At 38.2% G+C, this 23,003-nt stretch overlaps 1 protein-coding gene across 32 annotated transcripts in view; it reads left to right on the top strand.

The window, feature by feature from the left end:
- Positions 1-23,003, top strand: part of TENM3 (teneurin transmembrane protein 3) — a 1,328,112-nt gene that overhangs the window by 1,257,405 nt on the left and 47,704 nt on the right. For 24 of the 32 annotated variants that reach the window (XM_048302939.1, XM_048302936.1, XM_048302938.1 and 21 more), the window contains 8 exons: positions 2,683-2,709; positions 4,278-4,298; positions 5,215-5,361; positions 12,877-13,093; positions 14,160-14,279; positions 14,681-14,942; positions 21,656-21,923; positions 22,470-22,613. In XM_048302939.1, the coding sequence (XP_048158896.1) occupies positions 2,683-2,709; positions 4,278-4,298; positions 5,215-5,361; positions 12,877-13,093; positions 14,160-14,279; positions 14,681-14,942; positions 21,656-21,923; positions 22,470-22,613 (1,206 nt within the window). The remainder of the gene's footprint in view (positions 1-2,682; positions 2,710-4,277; positions 4,299-5,214; positions 5,362-12,876; positions 13,094-14,159; positions 14,280-14,680; positions 14,943-21,655; positions 21,924-22,469; positions 22,614-23,003) is intronic. The other 8 variants (XM_048302949.1, XM_048302945.1, XM_048302955.1 and 5 more) reach the window with 3 other exon arrangements.

Raw genomic sequence — 23,003 nt, 5'->3', positions numbered from 1 at the left:
TCTCTGATAGGAAACTAATGGGAGGCATTAAATCAAAAAAAAAAAAAAGTCAGGGTTCCGAGTGGTTAAGAACTATGCTGTGTTAAATGTGAATTTGCCTGACTGTAACCGGTTCTTTGTAAAATCAGTTATCTGCCACATATTTATGTAAATACCCACACAGATTGATCATTTGTATTTTATGTTGTATGAATTTTGAATGCCACTTAGAGCTCCTTGGACTTCTGAGTAGCCTAGAAAATGTACAAATCTTATATCTTCAGTTTTGTTTTTCTTTTTTTCATTTGGACTTATATGATGTCCCTCTACTCCTGGAAATAATAGCAAGATTTTAAGTGGCACAGTGTTAAACTCTGCACAAATACCCTTGTACATATACTGCCTGGTCTGTAATTAGACTTTTTAAGGGCATAAAATAACATATATGTGCCAGATGTGTAAATATCTTGCCAAGATGCTCCATCCTACTGAAGTGCTCCAAATCCCGCCTGGAATTCTCTATACAGAGGGGAAAAGGGCTTGTGTTTCGCATTTCCACACAGGTTCATTCCTCTTTCAGTTCCAGTGCCACGAAGATAAGGAAGACAGCATGGCTAGTTAAACTTCACTGCAAAGTTATACAGTTTTTGGTCATTCATTTTCTGCTTTATGATTTTTCCACAATGCTGCGTATTAGCCACAATAGTTTCTAACATTGTCCTTAATGTCAACTGACCGTGAGTAAAAGGATGCTGGAAGGTAGAACTTGTTTTCTGAGCATTATGGTTTTGTGGTTTGGAACTGACATCTTATAGGACTGCTGGATACAAAAAAATCTTAAAGAGCATTTTCTTCATCTATCTTGTATTTCAGGGCGGTTGTTTTGGTTGTTGTTGTTTTGTTGTTGGTTGGTTTTGGATTTTTTTAAATGAAGATTGGATCTGAAAATAAATAGTATCTGGGGGCCTGGGATTGCAGGGACTGTTTTCAGTTGCCTAGGAGGTTTTTTTAATATTCCCTTACCTATCCTTACACTTGTAGAGGCATTTAATGTTTTATTGGTGGACAGATGCATTCCCCAGACAGACCTGATTGCTTTCATTTTATGAAATAAAGCTTGATTTTTCCACCACACATACTACAGCATGTTTTAAGCTGTGTAGAGACAAGGGGAGTTACACTGGATGAGTAAGAGAAGAATTTGATCCACTCTGAAATGTAGCTGTATCACTTTTCTTTTTGTTTGTGGTTAATGTGAAAAGCTACCTAGTTTGTTGCTGCTGCTCTAAATGTTCTGTATTGATGTTTTCATCTTACTTTGTCTTGCATTAACGTTACCATTATAGGGAAAAAAAAAAGAAAAGGCTGTGTAGTGGACACCGGACACTTTCTTCAAGAAAAAGGGACTAGAAAGTTTCCCCCTCTTAGTTGTAGCAGTGACACTGCCTCCTAATATGTACCTTACCACCTCCCTCCTTGGACTCGAGCAGCTTTTTTTGGTTCATCCAAACTGGAGGAAAGGCTATAGCTGGAAATGCCTGTTACCCATCCAACGGGATCCTAGCAAGTGACAGAGAACTTGCCAGACAGGGGCCATCATCCCTCAGGGATTTAGGAAGGTCAAATTTTAAAAGAAAGAGAGCCTGTGAAGGCTGTGTTGAGAGACCTTGTCCACAGCAAAACCAGGGGATTGTATCCAACGTTCCTGGCTCAGTTTGTCCTGTCCCACTGCAATGGTCTGTAGAATCCCATCACCTTGGGCGTGGGTGGCTGGCTTTGGTAGCCTGTGATGGACCTGGTGGCTTTGCTATATGACATTAACCCCTTTCACACAACTGCAGTTGATGTCTGTTTCCTGGAAGGAAGGAGGGAATATGTTACCCATCTGTGCTGTGTCTCATGTATTAAAAGTAGGCCCTGCTGCTTGAAATCCATCTTATGCTCTGTATGTCATTCATCCATCTGCCTCCTCAAATCTTTTGTGAAATGTTAAGTGTCATAACTTACGAAAAAAAAGTCTGCTATCCTTGTATATACCGTGTTATTTATTTTTATACATCTAAAGCCTAAGTGTAATTTTCACCTGCTTTTCAAAATGAAATGGATCATCACGCTACTCACCTCACTACACCCTCTTCCACCCCATATTTACAATACAGCTTATTTTACATACTTGGTTTGTGTGCTCAGAAGAGTAACTGCGACTGAATTGAGGCAGAAGAAAAAAATCCTCCTAAAAATCCTGTTAATCCAAGATAGTGTGCTGTTTATGATGTCAGAGTCATGAGTGACCTGTAAACCAAAAATCTTCCTGCATGGTTAGTGTTTTGAAGCTCATAAGCTAAGGAATTGCTCTTACGTTGTGTTGAAAATTGAATTTTTTAACTAGCTTTGATTGTATTTTTGTTATATATAAAAATCAAAGCATGTGAAGAGAAGTCAGAATAAAATGTAGTCTCAGAAAGGTAGCATCTCTTTTGCTTGTGCAGGCCTACTTTCTAAAACAGTTTCATTGATTCATGATGATGTTTGCTGGAAAGAGAAATCCTTGCATTTTAAAAGCTCTGAAATACATTTTCATTTTGTAATGTAAGACCTCTCAGGTGCACCTGCTTGATTTGCATGTGAATTCTGAACAGTTCTTCTTTCATGTGACACTTCTGAAATGTCTGTCTGTTTTTTTTTTTCTTTTTAATTCTCAAGCTCACTATTTGGATAAGATAGTGAAAGGTACTGTATATTTGCTCTTTGACATGCCTATATCTACATGTTTGGGTTTTTTTAATATTAATATATAGTTAAGAACATCCTAGTCTGGGCAAAAGAATCTTCTCTTACATACATTCCATGGATTATATAAATAACTCATACGGCTTTCAACTCATCTCAAAATTTTGCTTCTGTTACATGGTAACACTTTATCAGTAATTATACATTTATATACAAACTGTATACATGTATTAGATTTAATCTGAACCAATTACTGAAGATAGTATTCATTTGCTGTTTGGAACGGGGGTTTTTTGTTAGTTTTGTCATTGGACCTCTACGTACAAAACCCTAAATATTAAGAAAACACAGCAAAGTGGTACTCTTGTCATAGAACAAGTGTCATTAGCTCTAGAGAACAGATTAATTATAGAGATGTGTGTGTTTATCAGTCAGATCAATAGAATTCCCGAGGCTTTTAAGCTTTTGATTATCTGAATGTAGAAAATCTATAGGAAATTATGACTTGTATCCTGTATGAGTCTAGAAAAATCTTTTATGGTCTTTGCAACATTTTCAATTAAGAGGTTCAAGGATGCAAAAGCCTACCATGAAACAGCAAAGATTCTTGTATCTTCAGTTATGGTGAAAAATTGACTTAGAAAAATGTTTAAAATATTCCTACCCCTCTTTCCCCAAATATCTTCCTCTATTCCTTGTGGTTTTTTCATTGGAATATGGCAATATTGATGGCAATATCCAGGCTTTCACACAATAAGTCTTGAGTGTACCCAGTCGACTCCTAAATTGCTTTGTCAGTATTGCAATTATATATGTAAGTCTTCCGTAAGTCAAATAGAAGCAATATTAAGAAAAAAATCTACCTCAGTACATTAACAAATACTATTAGCAGCTGCAGTCTGAAAGTATAAAAGTAGCAAGACTAATTTCAGCCTGACATGATGGCACTATATCCATAACTGTAGCATCCCCATCCTTCCTCACAAGAGGTTTTCCAGGTTTTCCTGATTCTCTTCTAAGAGTGATTTGACAAGAGTTAAGCACCCTTTGTAATTTTTTTTTCTGGGAATGTTTGTAATTTGGAGCTGCAGGGTTAAAAGAAGTCAGTAAATTGAAAACTCTTTAGAAGGACAAAAACAACTTACTTCTGAAAACCTGCTCTAAGCTTAACCAAAATGGATCAGTAGGTCAGTTCACAAAGATAGGTGCTCTAAAAAGTGAAAAACTGTTTACCCAGTTACTTAGGGGTTTGAATGAATGTTTACAGAAAATTGGTGTGTCCAGAAATATCTGATTTGTAGCCACCTTCTCATAAGATATTTAGTGCCATATCTGTACTTGCTTCTGTCAGTGTCTTATCATAGTCATAGATAAGGAACACCGAAATCTACATATTTATAGCGTTGTCATCCTCATACAGATCATGTTGGCTGCATGCCAGATTTCATCACTAGGAAGTGACAGATACTGTTTTTTTAATGCAATGTTAGACTGAAAACAATTATCGATTTTGGATATATTAAATTATGTTAATTGTTTCCCAAATTTTCCCTCCTTGGCCATAAAAGCAGACAAGATAGGATATAAAGGTAACAGCACAAAAGCCTTAGGGAGATTGTCACAAAAAATCACTCTCTGCTATCTGTCTTGAAGCACGTCACTACCGTGTTTTTGTTCAGTCTATCAATGTTTATTGTGGTCCTTATGGTATTTCATTTTGTCCGTCCTAAGTAATCAAATACGCACAGCTATTACATTAAGCTGGAAATCCTGTTGGTCCTGTCCCATCCGTATGCAGCCTGAATCCTAATGTTTGTTAGAATAGATGCTAAGCTGCTTCACTATTTCCTGGGCTTTGCTTATTCTGTGAAAAGGAATGTATTTTTGGCATAAAGTATAGTCATTAAAACTGACCTATACTTTGTGCAATTATTTAACACACTGTAATTTCACATGAATACACGGCAACTCTGAGACCAGATAAAGTTAACCTTCTCTTTTATTACTTGCCTAAAATCATACTCATTTTCCTACTTAAGAATTTGAAGGGATTTATCCATAATAACAGGGAGTTTAAACATTTGTTCCAGTAAGTAATCAGTACTGCATAGAGCAAATAATGATCTATTCTATGAGCACAGAAAAATGTATCATTTTACACAGCTGTGTTTGCACTATGCACTCATCTCTTGTTACTTTGAAAAAAAAAAATTAAAAAAACCAAACTTAATTTTGTCTGGCCTGCAGGTATTTAGAGGATTGGTGCATTTATTTCCTGCCTGTACAGGTAAGTGGTGTCTCAAGTGTCAGGCCAATCAAAGATGCCACTTTGTTAAGAATTACGTTCCCCAGGTAATGTTGCTGTTCCACTCCATGTGCAATTACAGTCTTTGTGCTGTTCTTAAGGCCTGTTCCCAATAAGTGTCCCTTGTTTGTATTTTTTTTTCTTTTTATATTATTACAATATTTAAATCACTTGTGATTTCTCTTTGTCTGTTTCAACAGAGGGCTGCCCTGGATTGTGCAACAGCAATGGGAGATGCACACTGGACCAAAATGGCTGGCACTGCGTCTGCCAGCCAGGATGGAGGGGAGCAGGTTGTGACGTAGCCATGGAAACTCTCTGCACTGACAGTAAGGACAATGAAGGAGGTAAGAGACACCAAGTGGATCTTTACCTCTGGGGAGAACATGTTGAGGAATGGAGATTTTTCAGTCAGGTGATTAAATACTGCCATGAGAACCATACACACGTTTTACTCACTCTTACGCCTGTAAGAATATGCCATGGTCTTCAGTGCTTCTTTATGGCATGTCAGCAAAGCCTTACAAGCTGCATATGACAGACAGGTGGGATGTGTACTTAGACAAAGATGGGTGTCACCTTAGTTTCTCAGCAGTGTTCTTTTATACTGGAAAAAAACATAGTTTCAACCCAGTCAACTGTTGTAGAGGGGAAAAAAAGGAAGGAGTTCAAAACTTTCAGTGACCTCACAAGGAAGTCGTCCCAAGAAAACAGGCCGAACTGAGAGTTTACAGTTTGAACTATGATGCAATTGCTGGAAACAATTGGTTGCCCAGCCTACAGAGATCTCACCTCTCCATAGCCCGTGAATGCTCAGGTAACTGACAGGATGCTCTCAGAAGTCTTTTTTTTTTTTTCCAGCTTACTTTTCCACAGTCTGTCATTCAGGTGACAGGTGACAGTCTGCAGCGAGATGCAGGCAGGACTGCTAACTTAAGGAATCAATCTACAATTATTGTTGTAGTCTAGGGAAGCTAGAGGGGCTGTAACTTAGCATGACTCCAGAATCACATAAAAAAAAACCCCACAAAAACAAGATTAAATGTGAATGCAGTCAAATATTGGATCAGCATAATGCTTTTATTGTCTGTCTTTCTTCCCCTTCTCTCATCAATTCTTTTTGCTTAACACCTTCAGATTCAGAGAAGAGATAAAAACTCCATTAGGGCCTCTGGATGATGATAAAGTCATCTGGGACTTTGTCTTTCCATTTTAGACTGCATGTGCCTCTGCAACTGCTGATTGACTCTTTCCTCTCATATCCCTACTGCAGCTGGGATCTTAGACATCACAAACTATAAATAACAGCGGCATTTACTTCCTGAGGAAAATAAATAACGTGTAAAACTGTGCTCCTGTACACATCATTTGGCTTGTCATCCTTCTACATTACATATTATATATTTTGAGGCAGTTTTCCATACTTAGGGGCCTAAACAGTCTGACCCAGATTCCACACAGAGATGTGCTTGTTTGGGGAATTAAGTTCAGGTGGGACAAGGAATTACAAGATAAGGAAAAAAGAGAAACCTGCAAACATGAAGAGAGACAAAGCAAGATGGAGGAGAAACTAGGTGGAAGCATAAAGAACTTGGAGAAAAACACAGATTGTGTAGGGAACAAAACAGGAGAAGACATTGAAAGCCCAATAATAGACTAAAACAGGTTCAGTAAATGTTAGAGATCATATAAGGATGTGACATATGAGAGCAAGAGTCAGGAGCAGGTAATGGATTGGTAGGAGGAAGAAGAACAAGGTGAACAGGGATGCATGTAAATGGAACAAGAGAAAAGAAGTTGCTCCTTCAGACCAAAAACAGTAATAGCTTTTTGTGGGGAAAAGGAACAAGGAATTGGAGCAGAACAGTCTAACAGGATGACTTAAAGAAGAAAGAACAATTTGGGGAAAAAATAGCTAATGCTGGTGTTTTGTTGCATTTTTCTCTCTCTCATTTTCTTTTTTCATTATTGCCTTTATGGACATCATTGTGCAGCTATGCATGAGGAAGGGCTTGGCCAAGCCCTTGTTTTGCCATGATTGACCTGTGTTGTGCAATTTGTCAATGGCATTTCTCTTAATTCATATGCTTCAGTACAGAGCATATTCACTTCCGGTTTTGACTGTGGCTGAGGAGAAGGGTTAAAATTTAACAATTAAATCAAATTAAAAATGGAAGTATACCTAACAAAACTGGGGAAAGAAAGTCTCCTTTGTAAGCTACCTGGAAAGATAAGTATTTCTTCCCTTTCCTGCGATCAACCCACTTACCTCCAAGCAAGGCATTAAAATTTCAGACAGCTACAGGGACTGACACAAGTATTCTTCTGCTGTATTTGTTTATTGTGGGAGATTAGGTTATCTGAGCACTTGTGCTGAATTCATTGTATGACTGTGGGTAGTGTGATCTACATCTCACTAGGCTCAGTGGTTACATAATTTATCTCAGTTATTGTCTATTTGATATGCTGTGGTTAGTGTTTATGCTTTATCCTACACTGGGTAGAATATATTTCATATATTAATATGAGCAGAGTTCATTAATAAAAGTGTCTGCTGTTCCTTTGATTCTTAGCTCTTTCTGGGGCTGATTATTCAAATTCTGTGAACATGAGCATCCAAAGGATCTCAATGGGAATATTCTCCATAGGAAATTCTAATGGCATCAAGGCATACCTGAGTATTTTCCCTTCTAGATACTATTGGTATATGATGGGATGATTATTACTTATCTTCCTTTTAATACAGATTTTTTCAGAGTCTTGGAAATAATTTCCATTCTTGTTAAGGCTCACTCTTTATTTTCCCCTGTATTTGACTGGATTTTTCCTTACATTTTAGCAGCCCACAAGAAAAGTGTGTGCAACAAGCAGATCTTAGCCTGAATTAAACTCCTAATGACTTTGTGAGGAGAGGGAAGTCAGAGCTGTGTGTGGGTGGAATAAGCCTAACTTCTAAGGGGAAAAAATGTGTCACTATTATACTTTACCAAAGTGGGCCATGCTTTGTTATCACTGTAGGAATAATAAGAAACAGGAAAAGTCACTGTTTACTCTTTAGTTTAGATGATTGAACAAATTCCTTAGTTAAGTTTGCTTTTTATTAGCTCCTATCCAGTTATTTAGAGTAGTTAAAAATTTCCACGAGCAAGATTTAAGGGATCATTAATATTCTTTTTTTGCTGAAACAAAAATAAACACTGTAATAAAGCAAAGCATACTTAGCACTACCGTGTTTTTTAGTTACTTGCATAGTCTAGGACAGCCTGTTCCTGGCAAACATTGTCACAGGATAGCACAAATTCAGCCTAAAGATTGCCTAAACTGGGGCCTCTTCTCTGATAGTGGCTAATAGCAATTGCTTAGCAAAACATTATAATAGGGTAGATGTGAATTTATATTTTCTTTTGTATGTTAACAGACTGCTAATTAAAGTAAGAAATTACTGCCACTGAATGTTTTGAATGCCAGAAGAGTTGCTAAGTGCAAAGATAATCCAAGCTAAGGAAGTCTCAGGAAGTATCTACTTGAACTAGGAGTGATACAGTGGCATACTCATGTTCTCTGGTTTGTGCTCCAACACTTCCCATTATTCTTCAGCTTTTTGTTTGCATCTATGGCTGCTGGTGAATGCTGGGTTCATATATCCATGGGACTTATCCACAGTGACTCCAAGATTTCTTTCTGGAGTGAGAACTCATTTGGAGCCCCACATTCTATATTTTAGGCTTCTTCACTCAACAGTAGTGCAGAATTTCAGTACACTATAGGTATGCTTGTAAAGATACTGCAATAGTAACATTGAGCGAGGTCCTTGCACACTGTTTAGGAATAAGTAAAGGGCTGTTTGTGCTTTTGTGGCTTTTCTAACCAGCTGTTCCTACAAGCAGTCATTTTGATGTCTATGATTGAGTCCACTCATTGCAGTCTGTTGCAAAATTGCAGTACGTGAGGATAACTGAGGTTTGTTTTTACAGTTTTCTTTTCTTTCCTGTCTCCTGCCTTAGTCTGCCTGTCACCAAAATTGTCCTGCTGGGATGGCCAGATCAAGAATGTGATTTATGTAGGTCCTTGGCCACCACCTCCCCTTGACACTGGCAGATCTTTTGCCCAGGACTTACTTTGTACCTCTATTTTTCTTCCTACAGCAAACAGTGCCGCTGATACATCCTACTTTTTAGACATGCATTGTGGGGATCCTCTGTCTTGACTCCTCTCATTTAATCACAGAATCATAGAATGGGTTGGGTTGAAAGTGACCTTAAAGATCATCTAGTTCCAACCCCCCTGCCATGAACAGAAACACTTCCCACTACACCAGGTTGCTCAAAACACCATCCAACCTGGTGTTAAATACATCCAGGGATGGGCAATCCACAACTTCTTTGGGCAGCCTGTTCCAGTGCCTCACCTGCCTCACAGTAAACAATTTCTTCCTTATATCTAATCTAAACCTGCCCTCTTCCAGTTTAAAGCCATTTGTCCTTGTTCCATCACCATCTGCCCTTGTCAGCAGTCCCTCTCCAGGTCTTGCAGGCCCTCTTCTGGTACTTGTAGGATGCTACAAGGTCTCCTTGGAGCCTTCTCTTCCTCAGGGTGAACAACCCCAACTTGCTCAGCCTATCATCATAGGAGAGGTGCTCCAGCCCCCAATCATCTTTCTTGGCCTCCTCTGCACTCACTTTAGCAGGTCCATGTCCTCACACTGGGGGCCCCAGAACTGGATGCAGAACTCCAGCTGGGGTCTCACAAGAGCACAGTTTTGATGGTTTTATGAATCTCTCCAAATAAGCAATTTTATCAACAGTCCGTGCCCCATTGCAATTCAGTGCATTTTGCAACAAAGGTAAAAGTAACGTTTGTCAAGATTTTTACAGGTAGCTTTTGAGGAAGAAAACAGTAAAGTAGTCATGACGTCTTTTGTATATAGAACCACTTACATCTAGAACAAGAAGACATAAATAGCCTTCTGAGACTGATAGTGACTGTCCAGCTGCCTGTAGGAGTTTCTATTTCCTTTATAATTTCACTGTCATATTTGAGTGATATAACTGACAAGGCACTGTTGAGCTAAGTCTCATATTTTTCAGGCTAAACAAAATTCATCAATAAATTTGCACAGCCATTTCAGAGAGGAAATTTTACTCTGCTTCACACAGTGCAATAGAGTACTTGACTTAGTGGTACTAGATAGCTCTAGCCACATAAGTACAGAGAAAGAATGAAAAATGTTTTCTCAAGTTATAAAGAGCCAGATTCATAACCATCCGTCACTCAGCTGGGCAAGTTACTGATAAACTCCACAGGAAAATAACAAACAGCATATCCCTGTATCTTGGCTGGTGAAAATGAGATTCTTTCTCTGATTGATGTTAGTGGAGAGGCTTGTAAAAATGCATTTCCAGCTGATTAGTTCAGAAGGTGTCAATCTCATGCAGTTTTATGACCTGCAGTCTATACTCCAGATGTACATTTGCTTTTTATAAACTAACAAAGATGAATGGAGAAATCTGAGCATTTCTTTGGCAACTGCACCAGATATTGCATGGGAGACCATACAGATATATAAAACCCCAAAACTGTTCTTTTAACCATCAGTACCCCTAGCTTTGACACTGATCCAGGCTTCTGGAGTTAAAAGCAACAAGGGAAGTCAGTACTTCAGCTAGGAAAAGGTTTCATATTTTACAAGAATGAGACTAGAAAATTGCAAGAGTCACAGCCTATCTGAGGTTGGAAAGGCCTCTGGAAATCATCTAGTCCCATCCCCTGCTCAAAGCCAGATTAGCTAGAGCAGGTTGCTCAGGTATGTGCCCAGTTGGGTTTTGAATGTCTCCAAGGATGAAGACTCCACAAATTCCCTGGGCAACTTATTGCAATATCCAACCACTTTTACAGTAAAATATGTTTTTTTGCTGTTCAGACCAAATTTCCTGTGTTTCAGTCTGTGCCCATTGCCTCTTTCCTCTTGCTGGGCACCACTGGAAGGTGGACTTTTTTACACCCTCTCATCAGGTATCTGTACACATTGATGAGATCCCCCCCGAGCTTTCTCCAGGCTCAGCAGTATCAACGCTTTCAGCCTTTCCATGCAGGAGAGCTGTGTCAAGCCCTTAACAGTCTCCACAGCCCTTCACTGAGCTTTCTCTAGTTCAGTGTTCCATGTCTAGACAATGTTCCATGTCTCATGTACCAGCAAGCCCAGCCTGCACGCAGAGCTATGTGTGCAGGTGTGGCCTCACCAGTGCTGAGCAGAGGGGAATGATCACCCTGCCTGACCTGCTGGCACCACTCCTAACGCAGCCCAGGATGGCATTGGCACCTTCTTTCCTGCAAGAGCATGTTGCTGGCTCATGTTAATTTTGTGTCCACCAGGACTCCCAAGGTCTTCTCCACAAAGCTATGTTATGGTGCAGGAGGTTGTTCCTCCCCAGGTGCAGGACTTTCTTATTGTGGAACTGCATGTGGTTCCTGTCAGCCCATTTTTCCAGCCTGTCGGTGTCTACCTGAATGCCAATCTGGCATATCCGCATCCCAGGAAAAATCAATGTTCTTTCTTGTCTCTTTAAAAAGTTTAAACTTTTATATACTTAATGACGCCTTTTTCATCCCTTCTATTTTCCCTGAACTGATTTCAAAGTCAGCCAAGTTAAATAAGAATTTTAGATGTGGGAAAGAACAGAAATCCCACTCCTTTACTATTTTGCCAGTCCTCTAACTGATCCACGTAGCACAGCAATACTTAGAAGAATACCTTTAGAAGACCTCTGTTTACTTACACTCTTTCAACATATGATTGAACAAAAATGGATGATATTTTTCCCTTCAGAAAGAAGTTTTACTCTAAAGACAGATTCTTTTGTGAGACAAGCAGTCATGGGTTTCCTCCGAGTGCTGCATTGGTATATTTTTCAGTTCAGTGCTCCAAGCAAGCTCCCTCTGCAATCTAAATGGAATAATAAAATGTTTTAGCTATTTCAGTCTTGCTGTTCTTTTGGGGAAACAATTATCAGCTCTGTGATACCAGATTACATTCATCTAGAAATTTTCTGTAGCTGACATTTCCAGGCTCATTTTCCTTATGACTTTACTTACAGCAAATTAGTAGTTATCAATTTGATCTTGATTTTAATCTTTCATCAAATTAGATTTCCAGTGATGTGACAGATCTAATGTTCCACATATGGGAATATTTCAGCACACAAGCATAAAAGCACCCATGTGTTTAAATCTTGTTTATGCTGGCCAGCATTTCCCATCAGCTTATTCAGAATAAAATCTAAATGTTAAATACAGTTTTTGTTCTCTCATACATTTTCATGTAGAAAACTTGTGGAAATTGCCTTTGCCACTAGCAACAAAACCTTTCTGTCAAGGTGTAAAGGAATCCACCTTGATACATGTTGTGAAATATTTAAAGCTACTTGCAGCATAGATATGCTAAAAAACTTGAGGAAAACAGCAGAGTAGGAGTTACTTGTTTCTTTCCTCTAGCAAGCCAAATAACCTCACATAAAAGCTAATTAGGCCCACCTAAAATGTTTAATATTTATAAGTTAACAGTGTATGCAGAGCCTGAGTGCCTTCATTTTCTGGTTTGTTCAACATGTTTTTAGAAAAGTGTGGAATAAATGGGTTCATTTTTACATGATACTGAGTATATTCAGCTTGCATGGATTTACATGGGAGTTTAAGAACTCAGTGGAAACAAACTTTCTTTAATTGAAAGTGAATTCATTAAAATCTTAATTATGAGTATTCTTTCATACTACATAATATTTTTAATCTCCCTTGCTGGCTGGCTCATTCCAATGAACAGGGGCAGGAGGAAGAGTTTGTTCATTTGTGTGACTTTCTGTCAACAGATGGGCTAGTTGACTGTATGGATCCTGACTGCTGTTTGCAGAGTTCTTGCCAAAACCAGCCTTACTGTCGTGGACTGCCTGATCCCCAAGATATCATCAGCCAAAGCCAACAGTCGCCGTCTCAGCAAGCTGCCAAAGCGTTTTATGAGCGGATCAGTTTCCTCATCGGAGCAGACAGCACCCACGTCATACCTGGGGAAAGCCCTTTTAATAAGAGGTGAGCGTGACTCATCTGTACTCATGAGCACAAAAGAAACTGGAGAGTGTGAGATTCGTATGAGGAGAAGATCCTCTATGACAGCAAATTTTGTGGTGTAGATTTTGAGCAACGACCTTTTCTCTTAATATATCAAATTGCTTGTTTTGTCTCATTTCCTGCAAAATTCAATTTACCAGTGCCACTAGGTTACAGAAGGTCCTTGCCATGCTTAGTGTCTGTATTCCAACAGGGCACTTCATTAATGATTAAATAAATCTTTATTTAACCAGTTGATTTGGGCTAGCACAGTTGGAAATATATCAAAGCAATGAAAACACTTCAGAAGGAAAAGCAAAGCTGCACTTTTTAAACTGAGCTCACTAAATAATATAAATTATGAATTAATGTAATAGAACTGTTAAGTGCACGACAGTATAATTGCATAAACTATTTGACTGGTGCTCTATGAAGCAGTAATGGCCTGAAAATAAGCCAGTAACAGGAAGCAGGTGTCTGGGATCTCACTGAGTGAAAGAAGATGATTTACACTATAACTACTGCGTTTGCAGTAATTTAACAGCATTAATGTGTTTGGGCACAGCAGTTGATTAAAAGTTGTTGCACCAATGTTCCTTATTGCTCTTTTAAATTTTGTACTTCACAGTCCCTGCAGTTTTACAGATTGCTTTGATACTAATTGAAAAGTACATTTTTCTTTAAGAGTCTGCCAGAAGTATGACTTATAGTGAGAACATCTAGAGTTTATAAGTTCTTAAAATTCTTCAGTTAATTTCTGGTCTTAGTAACTCAGTACAGACAAAATAAACCAAAGTAAAATCAACATTACTGAAACAAAATTATTATCTGCAGATTTTGAGGCATTTGTTTATATAGTGTAAATTATGTGAACTTGTAAAAGGGTTAGAGGCTGAGGAATGTTTGTTAAATGATAGTTGATAGCATGTGGAGAGGGGTGGGTGGGTGAGGGTGGATGTGTGTGTCTGTGTTCACTCACTAGCTTTTATTCATGCAAAAAGAACAAAAAACCTCAAACTTGTAACTTGATCCTGCATCTTTTTTGTAGTCTTGCATCTGTCATAAGAGGCCAAGTATTAACTGCTGATGGAACACCACTCATTGGAGTCAATGTTTCCTTTCTACACTATCCAGAGTATGGATATACAATCACTCGCCAGGATGGAATGTAAGTTCCTTTTGAAGCGCTTGTAAGTCATAAAGACGCAAAGGTGTTACTGAAGAGCTGCTTGTAAAACTGAGATAATAATAAAATAATGGGGAAAAAAGACATTAGCAAAGTGATTGACTAAGGTTGTACTTCGTACATTCTTAAAATGTAAAACGTGCTGATTATTATATACTTCAGAAGCAGAAAGGCTTGCTTAATTTAAACGCAGCATCCCAAACTCTCTGTTCTCTCTGTGCAGTATAATGTAATATAATTTAATTGATTTCTCCGTTTTTCCCAGTAGAGCCATTCTGCATTCAGAGCAGTTCAATGGAATGAAGAATCAATCAGTAAAATAGAGGCTGTGGATGGCTTTGGGAATTTGCTGACTAGCTAGCCCTCTTGGGGTTTTTTCCTAGGTTTGACTTGGTAGCGAATGGTGGTGCCTCTCTGACACTAGTGTTTGAGCGATCACCGTTCCTGACACAGTACCACACAGTATGGATTCCCTGGAATGTCTTTTATGTCATGGATACCCTTGTCATGAAGAAGGAAGAGAATGACATTCCTAGTTGTGATCTAAGCGGATTTGTAAGGCCAAACCCTGTTATCGTGTCATCGCCTTTATCCACCTTCTTTAGAATTTCTCCTGAAGATAGTCCTATCATCCCAGAGACACAGGTAAGGTGTGCTTTAAATAAACACAATTTTATCCCAGGCTAGTGTTCAGCAACCAGAATGAAAACAGTGCACTGCGGTTCAAAAAGAAGTAATTCTGAGTAAGTGCTAAGAATTTGCAACATGTGATTATTTTCAGACCAATTTATTTATTTTATGGGATGATTTTTAAAATTTCACCTGAAAAAGAAAAGTAATAAAGCTGCATGTACACCAGTGTCTGGCTTTACAATTGTTTGCATCACTTAATTTACAGAATGTCTTTAGCATTCAAGCACTATAAAAAGGCCCATAAAAAGGACACACTATAGTACATCAGCCTTTTAGGATTGCCCTCTTGTTAGAAGTGACCTCAGAGACTGAAAACGAAAGGTGTTTTTCCACTGTGTCCTAAAGACACACACAGTTTGAAGTATCTGTTTAGTTCTAATAAATAGCATAACACACAGATTTTCATAAACTGAAAGAACTCTACAACACTGAGGACAGTGCTTGTGGTCTAAGGAACTTCTTCAGAACTTGTAATACCGAAGTAAGACTTAACATCCAAACCTTGATTTAAATGGAAAAAACTATGGATGAAGTGGGGGGTTTTTTTAATTTTTCTGGATGAAATGGGGTTTTTTAAAAATTTTTCCAAGATAGGTGTATTAGATTCCTCCATCTCAAATAATAATCACTAATACAATGATTAGTCTCTCCGTTCTTAAAGCATTTCAGTTGCATTTTAAGAAGCAATATGTCTCGGTGTTAATTTTTGAATTTTTCCTAGTGAAACAGTTCTCCTTCTGCCTCCCTCTTTCTCTTTCTCTTTCTCTTTCTCTTTCTCTTTCTCTTTCTCTTTCTCTTTCTCTTTCTCTTTCCCCTACCTTCACAATGTCATAATTACATAGAGCACTCTTTTTCACATTCACCAAGAAATGTCCTTGCCTCTTCAAGGGAAACACGGAAAATGTATTCAAATGTTTTCATGCAGAGCTCTTAAGAAAAGAGCTAAATCATTAAGCAATTCATGGAAGGAGCAGGTTTAAAGGAAAGATGTAAGAAAATTACAACTGAAAACTCATACAAATCTAGACTGTGCTAGGAAATTGTTGCTTTTATCCTCACTATCACTTCTGTGCCTTTGATAGCTGCAAGTCAATTAAAAGGAAGTATTTGCAAAACAGAGTCCACTGAAAAACAGCTCTGATTTACTTGTTTTGGCAACAGATGATAGATTCAGTTCCTGAAATGATGGAAAATGGCTTAGATAGATATAAATCAAGAAAAAAGTTACAATAGAAGAATGTCAGAAAATACAAATTTTAAAAAAACACTTGTAGTGTCGAGGTAAACAAGTTATTTCATGAGCAGTGGGACTAAGACTGGATTCCTACTAATTCCCACCCACTGCTGTAATTCCATCTGTCTGTTGCATCCAGTCCTTCCCCACAGACTACATTCAGCCTTTTCTTCTTTCTTACGGGAGTCCCAAATTGACTACTTCTTCCCTACCAGAACCTTTTTTTTAACAAACCTAAAGGAACTGAATTATCTTTGGAGATTTCTACTGTTACTTAAAATGTGGTTGAAATTGTGTACCAGGTTCAGAATTTGTGAGGTGGGAGGTCTGATAGGCAGGACTGTTGGGTCAAGTTGTTTCTCCCTAGGAAACCAGCTGGAAGGAGAGATACTCTCAGTGGGTCTTAGGCAGTTGGTGCTGATGGGTGATTTATGATGAGGGAAAATGTTACTCTCATTGTATGTGCAAAAATCCAGTTCAGTACTGTGTAAAAAAACATGAAGCAGTATTTTCTTCTATATTCCTTGCTTATCCCACACATAAATTTCCCACACGTAATTTTCTGCTTCAGCAAGTGGGAGCTGCACAGCTGTGACTGGCACGTACCCCTTCGGGTCAGGTTCCCCTCAGAAATGCATAATGCTCAGCAATCTGTCACCCAAGAAAATCGCTCCTCTCTATAAAAGATGGGCAGAACCAGGTCCTATTCAAAACTGTAAGTTCAGCTCCAGAGGAACTGCTGTTGATCTTTTCATATAAAAAGGGGCAATGCCAGTTTAAAGGCTGTGAGACTGGAAGAAGGCGCAGAGAAAGAAGTCATTCCCTGTGTACTTGCAGTCAGTGTTAGCCACCCTGTTTTTGTGCTGTGACAGCACTCGTTACCACGTTCTGCAGGAGAAAATGATGTGCTGCTGTAATCATCATCCCTTGAAGTGCTTCATCATCCCTTGGAGATAATGTTTCCAAGAGTGTACTTAGTGGCTTATGAATCCCAAATTGATCAGAGGGGGAATTAAAGTCTGCGCCAAAGGAGCAGCATGAAAGAAAACTGAGAAAAAAAAGGCAAGCAAGGGGAAAGAACAAACACAGTGGGTAAAGAGGTGATCACAGACCCAACAGATCGTTACTCAAGAGGGTTGATAATAACATGTTAACTAAATTTGGACTGCTTAGGCATGATTTTATCTACTATTAATTGCAAGTTACCATGCTTTGCCTAGACTTAACTAGCTGAAATTAATCAGTGTGGAAGGAGACAATAAACTGCATGTGGATGAGGGAGATCAGGTTAAGCTGCAGCTGCTTTTATGTATTAGGTAATATTGTTGCTCTCTTTTTCCTAATTATTTCCTAAAATGTCTGTTTGCCATGTGGCCTGGCAGAAACCCACATAAGTCACAGTGAGCACTTCTGAAACTTGAGTATTTGAGGGTTTCCCTCTTCTAAACTTCTATTAGCCACTCTTACATGTGCTTGCAGGATGCCTTCTGCAGATTCTGAGCAGCTTGTTTCCATCACCTCAAGTGTATGAGAGAATGAAAACTGGATGTTTTCCTTCAAATTATATATTCAAGGTTCCTCTCCTCAGACTCACTCTCACTACTGGCAGTAGTGTGGCAGAAGTTGGCAAAATCTATTTACCCAGAGGAATTCAGGACAAAATATGAGCCTCAATGACTTAATAAGTATTGGTAATTTCAGGGTGGATAGATTTTCAGCAAAGAAATTAACCTATTTTAACATTTAAACTAACAATATAATAGGATATCTACATATCCCAGTATTCAATGCATGCTGCATCCTAGTTTCACCGAGCTAAAATCTTCAGAATTTCAAGTTCATACTGAGAAAAAAATGGAGATTATTTTTAGAACCAAATATCTCCATTTATGCATCCTTCTTTTCCAGCACAATTTTATGGTTTTCTTCTCTTGTGCATTCTGTTTGAGACATTGTACATACCTTTATCTTTATTCTGTTATAGACACGTTACTATATTTCTACATGTGTCTGGCTTTCTCCTACCCCTCTTCTCTGTGGCACCTCAACCATGTTTTAAGTCTAGAAAAACCAAGTATTTTTCCCTTTTTATTTCTCCTTGATTTAAATACTAATTTACAAGCCTCAAAAGAGCCTCAATTGTAGAGGAAAGGGGTTTTTTTGGTTTTTTTTTTTAGGTTTTTTTTTTAGCTTGGGTTGGTGGTTTGGTTTTTTGGATTTTTTTTTGAAAGAAAAACATTTTTTCTCTCTTGAAATGAGCAATTTCAGCTTCTACTTAAAGTATAATTTTGGTTTTCCTTAATCTCAGCCTTTATGTAATAGCAGCAGTTGCCAGTATCTAAAAATGCCATCTTTACCCCTCTCAAACCTAGATCCTGTTACATTTTAATGCATCAGCTCAGCTGTTACTTCTCAGTAAACACCCTTTTTCTGACACTAGGACTAAAGTTTGCACTCATTTGTGAAATTTGTCCTCAAATCCTCTACTGAATTTGCTCAATTTGCCAAAAAAAAAAAAAAAAATCACAGCAATGCAGCAGGCATTTCTCCCCCTAACTGAATTACTTTTTCAGTGTTCTGAATACCATCAGAGCATGTCAGTTGAGTGATACCATATTTTGGAGCAGGAAAGCATCCTAGAGCCTGGACAGCTTTAGTTCTGCTGACCATGAGAGATGAGGTGCCTTGCACAATTTATGTGACTCAGACACCAGCTTGAACTTTCAGGACAAGCTCTGTGAAGATTGAGGTGACCCTTATCTCAGTCCCCTAAGTTAAATACTTCATAGCTGTCCTTAAGAGAAGCTTGATCATCCATAAGTAAAATATCAGCCATTAGAATTTGGTGGTTGGGCTCAGTCCCCTTAGGGTATCAGCCTTTCTGAAGGTAGTTTGATACTCAGTCTGGAAAAGGTAAAGTGCAGACAGTTTGGTTGTGTTGGTGATTCCTGATGTGACTTTTATACCCAATGACTTTCCCGATTGCTTTACAATTGATGTGTTGTCATGGCTCCCATAGGAGCTCTCTGCTGTGCGTGATGATTTACCTTTTTGGATGAACATTAAACTGTTTAATTCTCTTTGTAATGCTTGATTCTGGGAGAGAGATTGAGTTGTATAACCTTACCTATACATTTCTGAATTTCTCAAGAAAATAAATTACTACAGAGGATATTTTATGGAAAAAAAGGAAGTTTTAAGTCAGATTTCCAGGAGGCATTTGAGGCTTCTGCAGAAACTAATAATAGGGGTTTAACTTTTGTTTTAAACCTCGCTGAGAACTGCATGAGTGTCCTAGTTTCTAATTTGATAGTAATCCAAATACACAGTGGAATTTCTTGAAAATTGAAACTTCAAGGTGTCCTCTTTATTGCCTGTTATCTTAGCCAAGAGTCCTGGAAGACCACCTATGTGTTTAACACTGCTCTTCCACAGTTGCAGTTGTAAAAGAAGCAATGGTCATAACAGGAGACCACTGAAATCCATTAAATTGTGTCCTATTACAAGCACATTACTTCTTTTTCTCCTCTTGCTTACAGAGACGTCCATCTGTTAGACTAGTTTTAATGTGCAGTATATGAGAATCCTGCTGATGTCTTGAGAAGGAATTTGTCTTTTGTTCCTGGGTGGTTTGTGCTTTTCCTTCAAAGTCTCAGAAAAGGAATGTGTTCACAACCACTTACCTCTCTAGAGAGAGGTGGTTTTGTTCACGTAGAAAAGATTTGCCTGTTCTCTGGATTAGACACTGTCTGTATATTGAGCTGAGGGAAAGCAGACTAGATTTACAAAGAGAAATGAGGCCACTCTCACCTCCTTCAAGGTGACTACTTGTCATTTCTTCTCGGTGATGCCAGGTTCTTGGAGAGGAACAAAGAAATATTCAAAGAATAAGAATTAAGAATTTAAAAATTGTAATTTCATTTGTCTTGTATCTTCCAATTCCTACTTTATTTCCTATAGTTCTATTATAGTCTTACTGGAGAACAACAGTTTTATGTCTCCATCTATCAGATGTAAATAATTATAATGCCAGACAATGAGTCAAAATAGTATTTCTGATTTTTTGTTACTGTTACTGGGAAGGAGGCAGATATAATTAATATTGTATAAATCTTTCTTTAGAGCCAACAAAATGCTAATATAGAGGATGTAGCACTTGTTGCCCTCCTTGAGTATCAACCACATTATTTGACCCTATTCAACACAGTCAATTTTTTAGAAGCAATGTCCAAGGATTTCTCTTGCATAGAGCCTAGCAGCACTTCTTTAGTAGCCAGGTTTTGATCCCACTAAAGTCTTAAGCCTAGTATTTGTGACAATGCTTTTCCTGAAGTGTGCTTTCCATTAATACTAAATAGTGTTTGGTCTTCAGACTTCGGGATCAGGAGACAGAAAAGTAAAATAAACTTTTCTAAATTTACTCCACAAGAGTGTTCCTGTAACACCACTAAGGTTCTGGGCTTGTGCTTCAGCATCCTTTGCAACCTTTGCACTCTCCACCAAAGAAACACTATCTTTACATATGTGTCTAGGTACATTCTTCTTCTTCTTTTGTTTGTTTCAATAAACCAGGATACTTGGTAGCTGTTCACTCAAAGTGCTGGCTGCAGTGTTTATGTTCTGACTGAGGCATAGAACAATATATGCTCTCTTTATCCACATTACACAGAAACATTTTGCATCCATCCATCACCCACAAAAGCTCCGCAGCTCAGAGGAAATGACAAGGTAGAGGAGGGGAGGAACCTTTTAAAAATAAAATTGACTCATTCCACCTCTCTGAAATGTGAAAGTGATAAGCTGATATCTGAGTAGTGAATATTGATCAGAAAATATGGAAAAACTTTCCCTGAGGCATCCTACTTATCTGTCTTCAAAATAAATGGAAGAATGCTCTAGTTTAGAGTATTTATAATCCACTGGTAATGCAAATAATAAAATACCTGAAAGTTCTTCCTGCTCCTACAGGAGCAATTAGGCATCCCAACCCAAATGTCAAGCTTTGCTCTCCTTAGAGGCTCTACTGCCTTTCTTATACATGCCTTTATTAATTGGGACATGGGCAGCATAATAAGGGGTAATTTTCATTTAGATGAAAGATGCTTTTTTGCCTTTTCAGGAAAAATCAGTTTGGAATGTTTTCTCATGCTTCCTTTCCGTCCCATAAAAATAAAGGAGATAATTTTGAAACGCTTGAGCAGAAAGTACCAACTAAGCAGCTTCAGTATAATGAAGAATTTAGACTTGACTTTTTAGAAAAAGTGTGAAATGTTGTTATTTATGGGGTTTTTTAACCATGAAGGCCAAATATAGATGATATTTCCTAATGGATTGTCATGTAATATGTCAGGCAGCCTTTTATGATAGCTGCACTGTTTTGTTTAATTTCCAAATCATTTAAATACTGTATTTTTCTCTTAACAATGCATAGGTACTTCATGAAGAAACGACAATACCAGGAACTGATTTGAAGTTATCATACTTGAGCTCCAGGGCTGCAGGATATAAGTCTGTACTGAAGATTACTATGACCCAATCTGTTATACCATTTAATTTAATGAAGGTTCATCTTATGGTGGCAGTGGTGGGAAGACTTTTCCAAAAATGGTTCCCTGCATCCCCAAATCTAGCATACACCTTCATATGGGATAAAACTGATGCATACAATCAGAGGGTCTACGGATTATCTGAAGCTGTTGGTATGTGTTACGGAGGATTTTTGCACTTCTAGTGTTGTCTTGAACATACAGAAGCACATCTCAAATGCTTGTATCCATTGAGTTGAAAATGGTTTGCAGAATAAAATAATATCAGTGGATATTAAAACATACTAAAAAATACTAATCTAAGCTTTGAATTATGAGAAAAAAATCTCTTCAAAAGGAAAAAGAAAGCACTTTTCATTCACATGAAGAGTGATGGTTTTGACTTCTATTCCTTCCCATGAAGTAGCTCTCAGCCTAATAATACATTTAGTCTGCACCTCTGTGTACTTTAAGTAAAGCACAATAGCAGTCTGACTTACATCACAAAATGGCTGTCTTAATTCACTTACTCTAATTAACTAAAAATATTTTAATAACCCAAGATTCTGGTCAGTATTTTCAACATGCCTAAGAAGCCATAGGAATTTTCATGTGTCCTAGGAGAGCAAAAGATTGTATGTATCTCAAGGAAATCACATTCTTTAAACTCTTCTTCAGAACAAGATCCTGCACTTAACAGGACATGTGCTGTTTTTTCAGTGTCTGTAGGTTACGAGTATGAGTCCTGCCTGGATCTAACTCTTTGGGAAAAGCGGACTGCCATTTTGCAGGGTTATGAACTGGATGCCTCCAACATGGGTGGTTGGACATTGGATAAGCATCATGTATTGGATGTTCAGAATGGTAAGGAGTTCATTTCCTTCTTGATAGTTCTACTGCTCCACTGGCCTGCACTTCAGGTCTTTCATTCAAACATTTTGACTGTTTGCTCTGTTATTTTTGAAAGAGGAAATTATAGAACATTTTGCATATAGTCAATGCGTTGAGCTTCCCTGGGTCTCCAGGGAAGCGGTCATATCACCAAGCCAGTCAGAGTTGGCAGGAAGTGTTAGGACAATGCTCTCTTGGGGTTGTCCTGTGCAGGCCCAAGAGTTGGACTCAATAACCCTGTGGGTGCCTTCCACCTCAGGATATTCTGTGTTTCCAGGATTTACATCAAACGTCATGCTTCTTCATCCTATAAATTCATAGCATGAATAAATTCATCAGACAGTCTGTGTTGGATATGTTGTG

Source organism: Corvus hawaiiensis, chromosome 5 (assembly GCF_020740725.1).
Source record: "Corvus hawaiiensis isolate bCorHaw1 chromosome 5, bCorHaw1.pri.cur, whole genome shotgun sequence".
In the NCBI taxonomy this organism is placed as follows: Eukaryota; Metazoa; Chordata; class Aves; order Passeriformes; family Corvidae; genus Corvus; species Corvus hawaiiensis.
Note: the sequence above shows the minus strand (reverse complement) of the source record. Positions and strands in the feature narration are given on the sequence as shown.